The 12,698-nt window shown below is 41.6% G+C and overlaps 2 protein-coding genes across 2 annotated transcripts; one reads left to right on the top strand and one right to left on the bottom strand.

Moving 5' to 3' along the window:
- Positions 1-2,089: 2,089 nt before the first annotated feature.
- Positions 2,090-5,081, bottom strand: rhov (ras homolog family member V). Its single transcript, XM_039782916.1, has 3 exons — positions 4,753-5,081; positions 4,376-4,434; positions 2,090-4,031 (listed from the first exon to the last, which is right to left on the bottom strand). Exons 1-3 carry the CDS (start codon positions 4,955-4,957, stop codon positions 3,585-3,587), a joined length of 711 nt encoding a protein of 236 aa, XP_039638850.1. The 5' UTR covers positions 4,958-5,081; the 3' UTR covers positions 2,090-3,584.
- A 1,178-nt stretch (positions 5,082-6,259) lies between these two features.
- On the top strand, positions 6,260-11,849 carry vps18 (VPS18 core subunit of CORVET and HOPS complexes). The gene is made up of 9 exons (XM_039781457.1): positions 6,260-6,699; positions 6,814-6,955; positions 7,159-7,250; positions 7,612-7,862; positions 8,032-8,385; positions 8,562-9,824; positions 10,228-10,437; positions 10,670-10,906; positions 11,110-11,849. Exons 1-9 carry the CDS (start codon positions 6,597-6,599, stop codon positions 11,404-11,406), a joined length of 2,949 nt encoding a protein of 982 aa, XP_039637391.1. The 5' UTR covers positions 6,260-6,596; the 3' UTR covers positions 11,407-11,849.
- Positions 11,850-12,698: the final 849 nt, after the last annotated feature.

Below are 12,698 nucleotides of genomic sequence, written 5' to 3'. Positions count from 1 at the left end.
CAACAGGATTAACCTTTTGATTAACAGCGATCATGTTTCAAAGTGTTCCCTCGGCTCCTTCTGAGCCTTCTAAACAACTGATGGCTTAAAGATGCCTGTTCATACAGGGTCATTCCAGCTAATTCTGATTTTAGTCTTATTTTTGTAATTGTGTTACATAATTTCTCTCTGCCATGATAACATCACACTCACCAAATAAATTGCTGAGATTTTGGCAACATTGCTGCAACAAGTCAGTCAACTCAACTCAGCCTGATGGGGTAAGAAACGCAAGCAGACAAGTTGTAAACATTTGGAGGTCAAATGGAACATAGGCACACCTGAAATGTTGGGGAAATAATCCCTCCTGCCACTGAAAAACAGTTTGCATGCAACTACAGTAGGCATAGACCGTCAAGGTTGAATCTGTCAATTGTTTGGGTGACAATTTCACCATTTTCCTGTCTTGGGTTTTCTCCCTCAAATAAATTGGGTTAAATTGGTGTTTGTGTGACCTGGTAAATAATATATTATTATTACTAATAGGAAAAATGGCCAAAACAAAAAAAAAATAAGACCCAAGTTGGTAATGAACGGGTGTTTAGCACTGGTTGGGGTTAAGCCATTGGATAGAATTTAGGTTATGGTTAAGCACTGTAGAATATGACTTGTTGGGATTAAGGCTGAGGTTCCTCTTTGGTAAGGGGAAACCAAAGAAATGGGACAACACCGAAAATATTCCTTAAACCTGCATTAGCTGTATATATGGCCAGTTGGGGAAGACAATGTTAGCATTTATTCGAATGCAAAAACTCATAAAGGGGATTATTGGGGCCTTTAGCCGTTAATTGTTTGGCTATGTTCACCAGCTAGTCTCTAGCTTTGCCTGCCATTTGGTGCTGGGTTTTAAGAGCCTTTTTTCTAAAACAACTTCATCTGAAACAATGCTGATACAAGTGGTAAGAGTAAGCAATAGCAAGTAAATCAGGGCCTTATAAAAACAAACTATAAACTATAACTTGAAAGATGCTAAAAAGGGAGTGATAATTTGTTGTGTGTTCATCACCACAAGCGACCCCTTTCACTTTAAACATAATTTGATCCACCCACTGTTAATATTAAAATATTGATTAGAGCAGCTTTAAATCCCTATATACATTTGATATCCCTCTTGGATCAAACTTTCCAAACTGCCATGGCTGGCACCAACTGGTCCCTGAGGGTCAAATAGAAGTTCCTCATTGGTCCAATTGCATCAGAAGCGGTGGCGGATGCCAACACATTGGCTCCTCTCAGTGACCCCTCCATACGAGTTCATTAGGCTGAGACGAAGGATGTCCCACTTTAACCCATTGATAACAGCCGTTCAAACAGAACCCTGACACATGGCTGCATGATGGAAGGCACACTGACTAATGGCAAACAGATTGCTGATGTATTGGGGTGAGTGTGTGTTTTTTGTCCTCTCGCTCATCTGTGACTCATCCACCCTACTCTGAACAAATGACTGCTCCACAAGTGTTTTGTAACCCCTCTTTATATCTCTCTTTGTCCCATTCAGAGATTGTATTTTTCTCTAACTCAGGCTAAATACAGAACATAACAAGTTTTCACAGTCACACCTTTCAGACAAATGTCAATAACGTTGATAAGTTTCATAAACAATGTGCCCACTCCATTGTTGTGATAAACCAGCACATTGCCATTGTTTCTTCTGAATCAGTGAATTTGACACTCTCTCGTGTCTATGGTCTTTCAAAATCAGACACAGCCATCAGTCACAGCATGGCACTGCCAAACCCCATCAGCAGTCATGTGGTTTGCATTAGAATTGGTCGAGCCGAGGCCCAGCTGGAGGCTGGAGGTTACTTAACATATCCCTGTACCGATAGATGGTTGAGGAAAAGTACCCTCAGTGCTGATGAGGATTATTCAAACTCCCTGCAGAGAGAACAGTGCTCCCTGCTTTTTTAGGGCTTATTTTTTTATTTACAACTCTTCCCTGAATGCAAAGCGGTCCCTATCAGACTTGATATGTGATCGGTTGCGAATTGCACTGTTTTGACATTGCAGGCGAGCTGTTCTAAAAATACACATAACACAGAAGATATAATTTGCACTTTGTTTATTTGCATCACATCACTCCCAAGTGTTAAAAAACACAGGTTAGAGAAGGAGATGGTAAATCAAGATTATACAAAATGTAACAAAACATATGTGGAGTATATTAATGCATTTAAAATCCATGTCTTGTCTAATATTTCATATACATTTGACAAATGACCTGTTTTAACAAACAGAATAGCATATATATTAAGCAAACTTCCACAAGAAGTATAGTGAAGCCTATCCCTGGCTCTGGTCACTCGTATATCCATCAGATATCGCCACACAGGAGTGCAAAATCTAAATCAGATTTTCTTTAGCACATACATCACAGACACAAGGCTTTGAAAAAGTGTATTACCTTACACTTACATTCAAGCAGAGGCTGTTTAGCGTCCTCTAACTCTGTACACACTATAGGCTTTTGAGGAGATAAGGAGTGTATTGAGCATGTAAACAAAGAGGGGTAAATTAAAAAAGCCAGGCTGACGGTGGTGGTGGGAGGATCCGCAGGGAGGAAGCTAAGACCCCTGCAGTGCTTGCTTTCAGATGCAGATTAAAGGGAGACAGAGACAAAAAGCCAAAGGGTACCGCTCCCATGCAACCTTTCACCTCAGACAAGAGAATTTTCAGAAAGTTCCTGTGCCAATCCTAGAATTAAGACATGCATTTGTTTCTGATTTGTCACAACTCTCATCCTGCTGTGTTTCCATAGATGTTAAATCGGTTGATACAATTCCAATTAAAGAGAAATGTCAGGGGCGATACGATGTTCAGTCGATTAGCTTGAAAGGTGAGAAAAAACCAGCCCAAAGCAGCCAGGGGAGCTTTCACACACAGGTAAGAATGTGGCACCTCGCACTGCAATCTGAACTCGCAGCTGTCGCATATAAATAGGCTGGTGTAGCCAGACAGCAAGAATACAACAGAGAAGTGGCTAACGCCCATCAGTTTAAACACAGCCCCGGACACTTTCTGTTTCTCTCTCGTCTACATTAAAGGCTGCAGCTGGTAGCAAAGCTCAGCATGCAAATCCACAACATTTACATGATGGCCTGGGCTTTCTCTCTGTGACTGTACATTGATATGTTCCTTTAAAGTCTCAATACACTGCCCTTCTTCTCTCAAGTGGCTCGCCAGGGATGCATACACATTAAAGCATACACACACACTTTGATTTAATATGCCACATAGGTTGTTTTCTATCACCCTGTAACAATCAAACATTTGAATTTAATGTAAACAACACTCTGTCTGCTGGAGTGTGAAATAAGACCCAGAATCCTCTCTGCTGCCTCCACAGGGGTTAGTTCCCAATGTTCACTGAGCTGTTTGGTTTCCCCTTGCACCATTTGGCATCCCAGAGTAAAATGAGCCAAATACTTAACAGGGAAGGATGCTAAACTGCCACAGATCAGAACTGTGACAACAAAAGCAAATTATTAAAATAAATGTAAGTTTAGTCCACAACCCACAGGGTTAGCAGTCTGTTTATGAGTTCAGATGAAGCAGAAGAACTTCTTCCAGCTGCACCTTGAGAAAGCTTTAGTGCGTCTGTCAGAAAACCTCCTCTTCTTAGTCTTGCGGGTTTTGTTTTTAATGGCAGCAAAGATGGCCGCATCAAACGCCTCCTTCAAGTTCTTTTGCGTGAGTGACGAACACTCTACATAGTCTGTAGCCCTGATCTTCTCCGCCATGCTCCGGGCCCGGGAGCTAAGAATAGGTTTGACATTAGATCTGTCCAGGTTGATGAGAACGTTCACGTCCAACAAGAGGTCCGACTGAGTCCCAACAAGAATGATGGGCGAGGACGGATTATGAGCCCGGATCTCGGGAACCCACTTCTTGGTTATGTTGTGAAACGAGGTGGGGTTGACCATGCTGAAGCACAGGATGAAGACGTCCGTGTGGGCATAGGACAGAGCTCTGAATCCATCAAACTCTTCCTGAAAGGATCATGAAGACAGAAAGCAAAGGTTAGTGTCAATCAAACTATGTACAGACATTAGGAATACGTGAAAGAGAATGACTCACTAAAGTGTCAGGAAAAGATCATCTATTAACATTCAGGGTGTCACTGAGTCACATATTGGATGAAGCAAGTGTACCTTTAAAGTTCATCTCTCATGACATAAAAAAATGTGTATATTATATTAAGAATGGGGGTTTATGTTATATATAAGAATTTGGGACTACAACAAAAACACTAAAAAAATACCCTATAAAAATAACATAGTGGCATTTGTCTACATTATTTCTTATTGACAAAAAAACGAACTAATAGTCTTACCTGTCCAGCAGTGTCCAGAAGCTGAACTTTAACTGGAGATCCTTCTACTTGGACCTGACCTGTTGAAAACCAGTGACATGAATCAGTCAGTATCAATTTAGTTCACTTTATATATTTAAAAGAAAGAAAATATTTCAAACATCAAAATTGCACATAAAGTACATAACATGCACACATTAAAACGTAAAATATAGACTACAAGTTTTAAGTTAAACCCTTCAAATGACAGTGTTGCATGTGTCAGTAAACACCGAAACAAATCAAACACACCAGCATTCATGCAAATTATTGCCATTCTTAATTTTATTTTTTAATACATTTTTATTTAGCCTAATAAAACTAGTGACTTTTAAAAAAAAAAGTCCACAATCACTAACCAGAGAAGACATCAAAGCCGGTCTGTTGGTATTCTGTCGGGTATCCATTGGAGGTGTAGCTGACAATCATGCTGGTCTTCCCGACGGCTCCGTCTCCGACCAGCATACAGCTGATGACCCCGGGCTCCAGCTCATCTTCCCGGGTCAGCCCGCAATTGGAAGGGACTCGGGATTCGTGGTAAAAGTAATCCATTCGAGGTGGCATGTCGAGCCGAACATAAAACTTGTGAATGCAGACTCGCCTCCTTACTGATCTCTGACTGAGAGACTACTGAGAGTCAGCTTGGTAGAGTCTGTCACATACCAGCAGGCTGCCTATCCTGTTCTGACTGACGGGCGACATGTGTGGGGCCGGGCACGTTTTTAGAGGAAGTTTGTGCTACAGGTTGTGATTTGCATAGACACACCCACCAAGAAAAGAAAGAAAGTGATAGATAGATAGATAGATAGATAGATAGATAGATAGATAGATAGATAGATAGATAGATAGATAGATAGATAGATAGATAGATAGATAGATGGATGGATGGGATGGATGGATGGATGGATGGATGGATGGATGGATGGATGGATGGATGGATAGATAGATAGATAGATAGATAGATAGATAGATAGATAGATAGATAGATAGATAGATATCTGTACTCCGGTGTGTGTATGTGTTCTCCAGTAGGCCTACTGATCATTTGCAATGTGCTGTACATAGACACAGCATACAGAACAGATGCCCTTAAATACATACATTTTTTACTTACGTTAAAATACTTATCTGTATGGGCTATTATACATATTTTTAAGAGTAGGCCTAAAATCATTTTTTTTTCTATTAGTATTTTTATGGTAAACTTAAAACCTAGTTTCGTTTATAGCCTATATTTGATTACAGTTTTGCAGCTTTGTATAGCCTATAGGCTACATTTCTTTATTTTAGTAGATCTGTACTTATTGTACTACATTTTTTGTTTTTATTTCACACTTGCTATGGTAATGTGGGCTAAATGTATGTTTCCCTTGCCTATTATGCCCTTTTGAGTTGAATTGAATTGAAATAGGCCTATTAAAGGTAGATAGATAGATAGATAGATAGATAGATAGATAGATAGATAGATAGATAGATAGATAGATAGATCGATAGATAGATAGATAGATAGATAGATAGATAGATAGATAGATAGATATAGATAGATAGATGCAAGGCTATTGTTATAGCCTGTACATAAGAAAATATTTAGGCATAAAATAAAAAGCTATGATAGCCTACATATCATTTACAATCAATGATACAATTTGACAACTTTATGGTGCAACAAAAAATACTAAGTGTAAAAGTATGGTAACTAAGGCACATAGGAGTTTATTTAGCCTATAATCATTTTTTAATGCTACCAAATTTTCATGGTAACAAACCCATGGATTTATCAACCACTCACTCTAAGTTTGGACGGACTCAGGACTGCGACTGCGCCCTCTAGCGCCTAAAATGAACACTACACCAAATGTTATCACATGATTCCGTGTGTCACCTGATTATCCGTGTCCACCCTGTGTTGTGTAGTCGGAAGCTAAGCTAGCTGTTATGATAGCATGAATGACTGACATTTCATATATTCACGTTGACTGCAGCGTAATATATTATACTTCAGCTCCTGCTTCTGAATGTAGACCCATGTGGAGAGAGGAAGTACGCTCGCGTGCCCTTAACCGGTAGAAGTTGTTTTAGCTAGCTAACGTTAGCTGTTTAGTCATGGCGTCATAGGATTGTTTCTTCGCCAGTCATTATAGCTATATGTAGAGCATTCATTTACAGTTAGTCGAATAAGGTGGGACTGTACAATCGTAGAACCATGGCTTCAATTCTTGATGAGTACGAGGACTCGCAGAACACCAGGCAAAGTGCGCAGCAGCACAGCCGCTTGTCAACAGCCAACATCGGCATAACACATTCAGGTAGCCAGCTCGCTATTCAAGGATGCTATAACGTTATTACACCTAAATATTGCAGTAATTTTGTTGACGCTGTGCCTTCGCTGACATTACGCTGTAATTGTTCTCTAACGTTAGGTTTTGTGAATGTGAGACTTGAGGAAGAGAAACCGATATTCAACAAGCAGAGGATCGATTTTACACCGCCTGAGAGGATAAACCACCTTGTTGTCTGCAACAATCAGCTATGCATGAGTCTGGGAAAGGACACCCTGCTGAGGCAAATGACACTATCTTTGAAGCACTTAAAACGCTGTTAATGGTCGCTAGTGTTTGGATGGTTTGGATTGGATTAGTTTGAGTTAATGGCTGTTCTTCTCTGTGATTTGTACTCATCTGCTGTTGTTTATTGCAGCCTCTCAAAGTGTTGTTATTACTGATACAGGATGCTGAACTGATGTTTCATGTTCTGTTCTGTAACAGGATTGATTTGGCCAAGCCAGATCAGCCTAATCAGATTGAACTGGGAAGGAAAGATGAAAGTAAAGTGCACAGACTGTTCCTGGACCCCACCGGTGAGAAAAAACACAATGCTTATTCAAAACATTGCCCATAGGCTTTACTTAGATAACTAATTTACATATTATTTATTGTGATTAAACTGTCTTTGAGTCTGCCTTCCATCGTATTGTTATCTGAAGATGTGCATAGTCCTTTTTTTTATTGTATATTGATTGCTGCTAGGCATTCTACATGACACCATTTTTTAACAGTTTTTTTTTTATTCTTATCCAGTACATTTGAATAAATAAAATGTCTGAGAGACTGAGCCCTGAAAATATATGCTACTATATAATGTATAAGATTACTGTGGCAGTATTATGGTTATGACTTATTAACAGCAGCAGCTGTATCCTCCATATTTTCCCATTGCAGGCTCCCATCTGCTGATCTGCCTGAGCACCAGTGAGTGTCTGTACCTTAACAGGAACACGCAGAAGGTGCGCAGTCTGTCCCGCTGGAGAGGCCACCTCATCGAGAGCGTGGGCTGGAACAAGCTGCTGGGCAATGAGACCATCACGGGACCCATCCTGGTTGGCACAAGTCAAGGCATTATCTTTGAGGCTGAGATCTCTGCCACTGAAGGCAGCCTGTTCAACACCAATCCTGATCAATACTTCAGACAGGTCAGTGCATGCGTGCTCATCCCATATTTGTAGTGTTATTTATTTTATTTTGTGCATATATACTATATTTAGCGGTACTGTTAGGTTGGTCTATACTACTGTAGAAAACACTGACCTACACCTTTTTATTTCTTCTGCTTAGCACAATAATATTCTCTTCCTGAGACAGGTCCACTCTGTGGATGAGGATGGGAAGCCAGCACCAGTCTGCTGCCTGGAGGTGGAGCGGGGCCTGGAGAACAAGTACTTCATCATCGCCACCACCCGCAAACGCCTGTTCCAGTTTGTGGGTAAGGTGGCTGAGGGGTCAGAGCAGCAAGGCTTCAGCTCCATCTTCAGCCAGAACCAGGACCTGCTGCCCAGTTTCCAGGAGTTCCCAGCCAACATGGGCTACAGCGAGATCACCTTCTACACCTCCAAGCTCCGAACCTGCCCTAAGGCGTTCGCCTGGATGATGGGTAATGGAGTTCTTTATGGTCAGCTGGACTATGTCAGGCCTGATTCCCTGCTGAGTGATGTGCAGGTAAATATCTTTGTATGTGAGAATGTTTTTCTTTTAAATAGGTCTTGTTCTTTAGAAGCTCAAAGTAATGCATCTCTCAATAATGTTTAGTTCTACCCTCACCACATTTACCTCTGTTCTCTTTGTCTTTAAGTGTCACGTACTTTCTCCGTATTTTCTCCCTCGCGATGAAACAGGTATGGGACTACACCCCGGACATTGACCTTAGTCTCAACAAGCCCATCTCCATTGTGCTGACGCAGTTCCACTTTCTGCTGCTGCTCCATGACCGAGTGAAGGCCATCTGCACTCTGAACGGACAGGTGGTATATGAGGATGTGTTCCCAGATAAATTTGGCGCCCTTAAGAAGATGATCAAGGACCCAGTTGGTGGGTTGGTGTGGATCTACACTGAGAGGGCAGTTTTCCGGTACCACATCCAGCGCGAGTCCAGGGACGTGTGGCAGATGTACATGAGCATGACTAAATTTGACCTGGCCAAGGAGTACTGCCGTGACCGGCCGGAGTGCATGGACATGGTGCTGGCCAAGGAGGCGGAGCACTGCTTCCAGAACAAGCGATACCTTGAGAGTGCCAAGTGCTATGCGCTGACACAGAACTACTTTGAAGAGATAGCGCTCAAGTTCATCGAAGCCAAACAAGAGGAAGCCCTAAAGGAGTTCTTACTGAAGAAACTGAATAATTTGAAACCGAGTGAGAGAACGCAGATCACCTTGCTGGTCACCTGGCTAGCCGAGCTCTACCTTAATCGGCTCGGCCAGCTGGAGAGCGATGGTAACAGCGTCATCTTACAGGAGACCCGCGATGAGTTTCGCCAATTCCTCAGCAGCGCCAAGCATAAGGACTGCTTGTTCAACAACCGCAGCACCATCTACGACCTGCTGGCCAGCCACGGCAACGTGGACGACATGGTTTACTTCTCAGTCGTCATGCAGGACTATGAGAGAGTCATATCCCACTACTGCCAACATGACGATTACAGCGCTGCCCTGGACGTGCTTTCCAAGCACTGTGACGAAAAGCTTTTTTACAAGTTCTCTCCCGTCCTCATGCAGCACATTCCCAAAAAAGTGGTCGATGCGTGGATTCAAATGGGCAAGCGGCTGGACCCGAAGAAGCTCATCCCAGCTCTGATGAACTACAGCCAGATGGGCAGCACCCAGCAGATCAGTGAAACCATCCGCTACATGGAGTTCTGTGTGTACGAGCTGACCGTGACAGAGGAGGCCATCCATAATTACCTGCTGTCACTCTATGCCAAGTACAAGCCGGACTCTCTGCTGTGGTATCTGGAGCAGGCAGGTACACACGCCTCAGAGATCCACTATGACCTGAAGTACGCCCTCAGGCTGTGTGCAGAAAATGGCTACCTCCGGGCCTGTGTCCTGGTTTATAGGATTATGGAACTGTATGAGGAGGCAGTGGATCTTGCTTTACAAGTAAGCATTGCATGTAAATAACTACTATTCAGTCACAAAACATTACATTACATGTCATTTAGCCAACGCTTTTATCCAAAGCGACTTACAATTGCTATATATGTCAGGTCGCACGCCTCTGGAGCAACTAGTGGTTAACTGTCTTGCTCAGGGACACATTGGTTGATGCAATGCAGTGGGAATCAAACTCGAATGTCCCACAACAAAGGCATGTGTCATTTCCACTGCCCCATCACCACCCAAAGCATATTATCTAAATCATCCAGCCACTGTGGAATCTGTATTTTTATAGTTGTGAATAAATATTTTACCAGTTTATTGTCCAAAAAAAATCCTGTTATCATCAATCTTTGACAGAATTGGACAAAATCCCACTGACTCGCACTGTATTTATCGTCCGTAGGTAGACGTAGACTTGGCCAAGTCATGTGCGGACCTGCCTGAAGATGACGAGGAGCTGAGGAAAAAGCTTTGGCTGAAGATCGCCCGGCATGTCGTGCAGGAGGAAAAAGATGTGAAGAAAGCCATGAACTGTCTGTCCAGCTGCAACCTGCTCAAGATCGAAGACATCCTGCCCTTCTTCCCAGACTTTGTCACCATTGACCATTTTAAGGTCTGCAACAAAGTATCTCCTCTCTCGTTTTTAGTATTAATAAGAAATACACATCATCAAAATAATAATACAATAACGCTTCTAGTTTTTTTTTTCTCCATTTCATTGACAACCTGGGTGTCACCTACAATGGATGAAAGTATGCTCAATGTATGGTTAACATACAAACACAAAATATAGAATATTTCTTCAAATCTTTGTACTTTATCCTCTGTGCGTTGTGGTTTCTCAGGAGGCCATCTGCAGCTCCCTGGAGGAGTACAACCAGCACATCGAGGAGCTGAAGCAGGAAATGGAGGAGGCCACGGAGAGCGCCAAACGCATCAGAGAAGACATCCAGGAAATGAGGAACAAATATGGCGTAGTGGATTCCCAAGAAAAGTGTGCTTCTTGTGACTTCCCATTGCTCAACAGGCCCTTCTATCTGTTCCTATGTGGACACATGTTCCACTATGACTGCCTGTTCCAGGTAACTCCCCAAGGCTGCTTCCATACTGCTTTTTCAGTGTCAATGCAGTATGTTCTTTCCATTTTAGTAACTATCATAGTAGTATCATGTTTAAAACTTACCTCAAATTATTGGTTTATTATTATACATTTTAAAGATGCCTTAACTATGTTTGTGTAGTAATAACTCCTATGTGTTCCTTTTTTTCTTCTTCTGCCTTCTAGGAGGTGACCCCTCACCTGACGGTCTATAAGCAGAGTCGTCTGGAGGAGCTGCAGAAAAAGCTGGCCGCAACCACGCAATCGTCCAAGTCACGCCACCGCCCGGCACCCAAGGACGAAGGAGACACTTCCAGCCTGGGAAAGGGCAATGCAGGCACAAGCCGCGAGCAGATAAAATCAGACATGGATGACATCATTGCATCTGAATGCGTGTACTGCGGCGAACTGATGATCAAGTCCATCGACAAGCCTTTCATTGATCCACAGAAATTTGAGGATGAAAAATCCAGCTGGCTATGAATGAGGCCTCTCAATGTGAAAAGACACAAGATGAGCCCATCATCTTATACTGTATGTCAATGAAAACTGCACCATCCGTAGGACTGACCCATTCAGTGGATACATACATTCTCCCGATTACCTGTTGGTAGTGCCTACTTTGAAAAATGTATCCGCTTCAGTTGCTCTCTACAGAATACCCTTTTTTTGTTGGCAGTATTTGAAGCTGAGTTAAAGACCTTTGCACTTTGTATGGAAGCATCTAGTGAAAGGTGGACATTGTGGGCAATGATAAAAGATGATGTGGTGATGTAAAATATTGGCAGGGTCTTAAAAGTGCATACAATGTGCCTGAACTAGGGCTGCACAATATAAGGAAAATATGCAATAACATTGTTGAATATCGCGATAATGATATTACATGCGATACATTCTAATGATAAATAAACAGATATTAAAGTGTACTCAGTTCTGCTGTTTCAGTATTCTGCTAAAATACAACAAACTGCTTGTTAAAAAAAAAAAAAAAGGAAATCATTTCTAACATTCTTTTATTCAACACTGAATTGAACATAAAAGGCACCACTAAAAAAAGAATGAGTTACATTTTAATTTGCAGTTTTCAATTTGATATTTTCTTTCAACTAACACAAAAAATCTTGTGTCTATTGCGATATGTTGCAGCCTTTCGTGATATGGATATTGCACTAGTTGATATTGTGATCACGATAAAAAAACACTATATTGTGCAGCCCCAGCCTGAACCCCCTAGCCTGAACCTCTGATTATAATGGCAGAAAAGAGTTCAAAAGCTAGAATCAGATATAACTGCACTATTCATCTAGTTATGCTCTTGTTTTGTCTATTGGAAACATAATCTGTCTGTGTCTCCTTAGCTCAGTTCAACCACTCCACTCAACTCTGTGTTCATATTAAAGTTAATGTGGGGGCAGATTATCTATTAACTGTTATTTCATATATTAACAGTTTTGCAATTGAATTGTGCCACATTAAAGCTTGTCAGCAAGGATATACTTATTGTTCTTGTTGTTTGAAATGTAATAAATATTTAACAAATCATTTTAACAATCAGCTGGACTGACAGAAATCCATACCCTTTATCACAATTCCTTGGAATGTCACTTACAGCTCCATGAGCAGTACAGTAAACAGCACACTGGGGACCTGAAGCAGGACATGAACAAGATCATACTTACGCTGCATAAAAGAAAGAAACATATGTAAGCTGTGGTTTAACAGGAAGATTTGAGTTAAGGCCAATGTGACAGCAAGCATTGTTTGGATCCAAAAAA

Source organism: Perca fluviatilis, chromosome 18 (assembly GCF_010015445.1).
Source record: "Perca fluviatilis chromosome 18, GENO_Pfluv_1.0, whole genome shotgun sequence".
In the NCBI taxonomy this organism is placed as follows: domain Eukaryota; kingdom Metazoa; phylum Chordata; class Actinopteri; order Perciformes; family Percidae; genus Perca; species Perca fluviatilis.
Note: the sequence above shows the minus strand (reverse complement) of the source record. Positions and strands in the feature narration are given on the sequence as shown.

Coding starts and splice junctions, on each gene's coding strand:
- rhov (XM_039782916.1), bottom strand. CDS start 4,957: ATGCCACCTCGAATGGATTACTTTTACCACGAATCCCGAGTCCCTTCC. Junction 4,435..4,752: donor CGGCTTTGATGTCTTCTCTG/GTTAGTGATTGT, acceptor GGTTTTCAACAG/GTCAGGTCCAAGTAGAAGGA. Junction 4,032..4,375: donor TTCTGGACACTGCTGGACAG/GTAAGACTATTA, acceptor TGATCCTTTCAG/GAAGAGTTTGATGGATTCAG.
- vps18 (XM_039781457.1), top strand. CDS start 6,597: ATGGCTTCAATTCTTGATGAGTACGAGGACTCGCAGAACACCAGGCAA. Junction 6,700..6,813: donor CATCGGCATAACACATTCAG/GTAGCCAGCTCG, acceptor CTCTAACGTTAG/GTTTTGTGAATGTGAGACTT. Junction 7,863..8,031: donor CTGATCAATACTTCAGACAG/GTCAGTGCATGC, acceptor TTCCTGAGACAG/GTCCACTCTGTGGATGAGGA.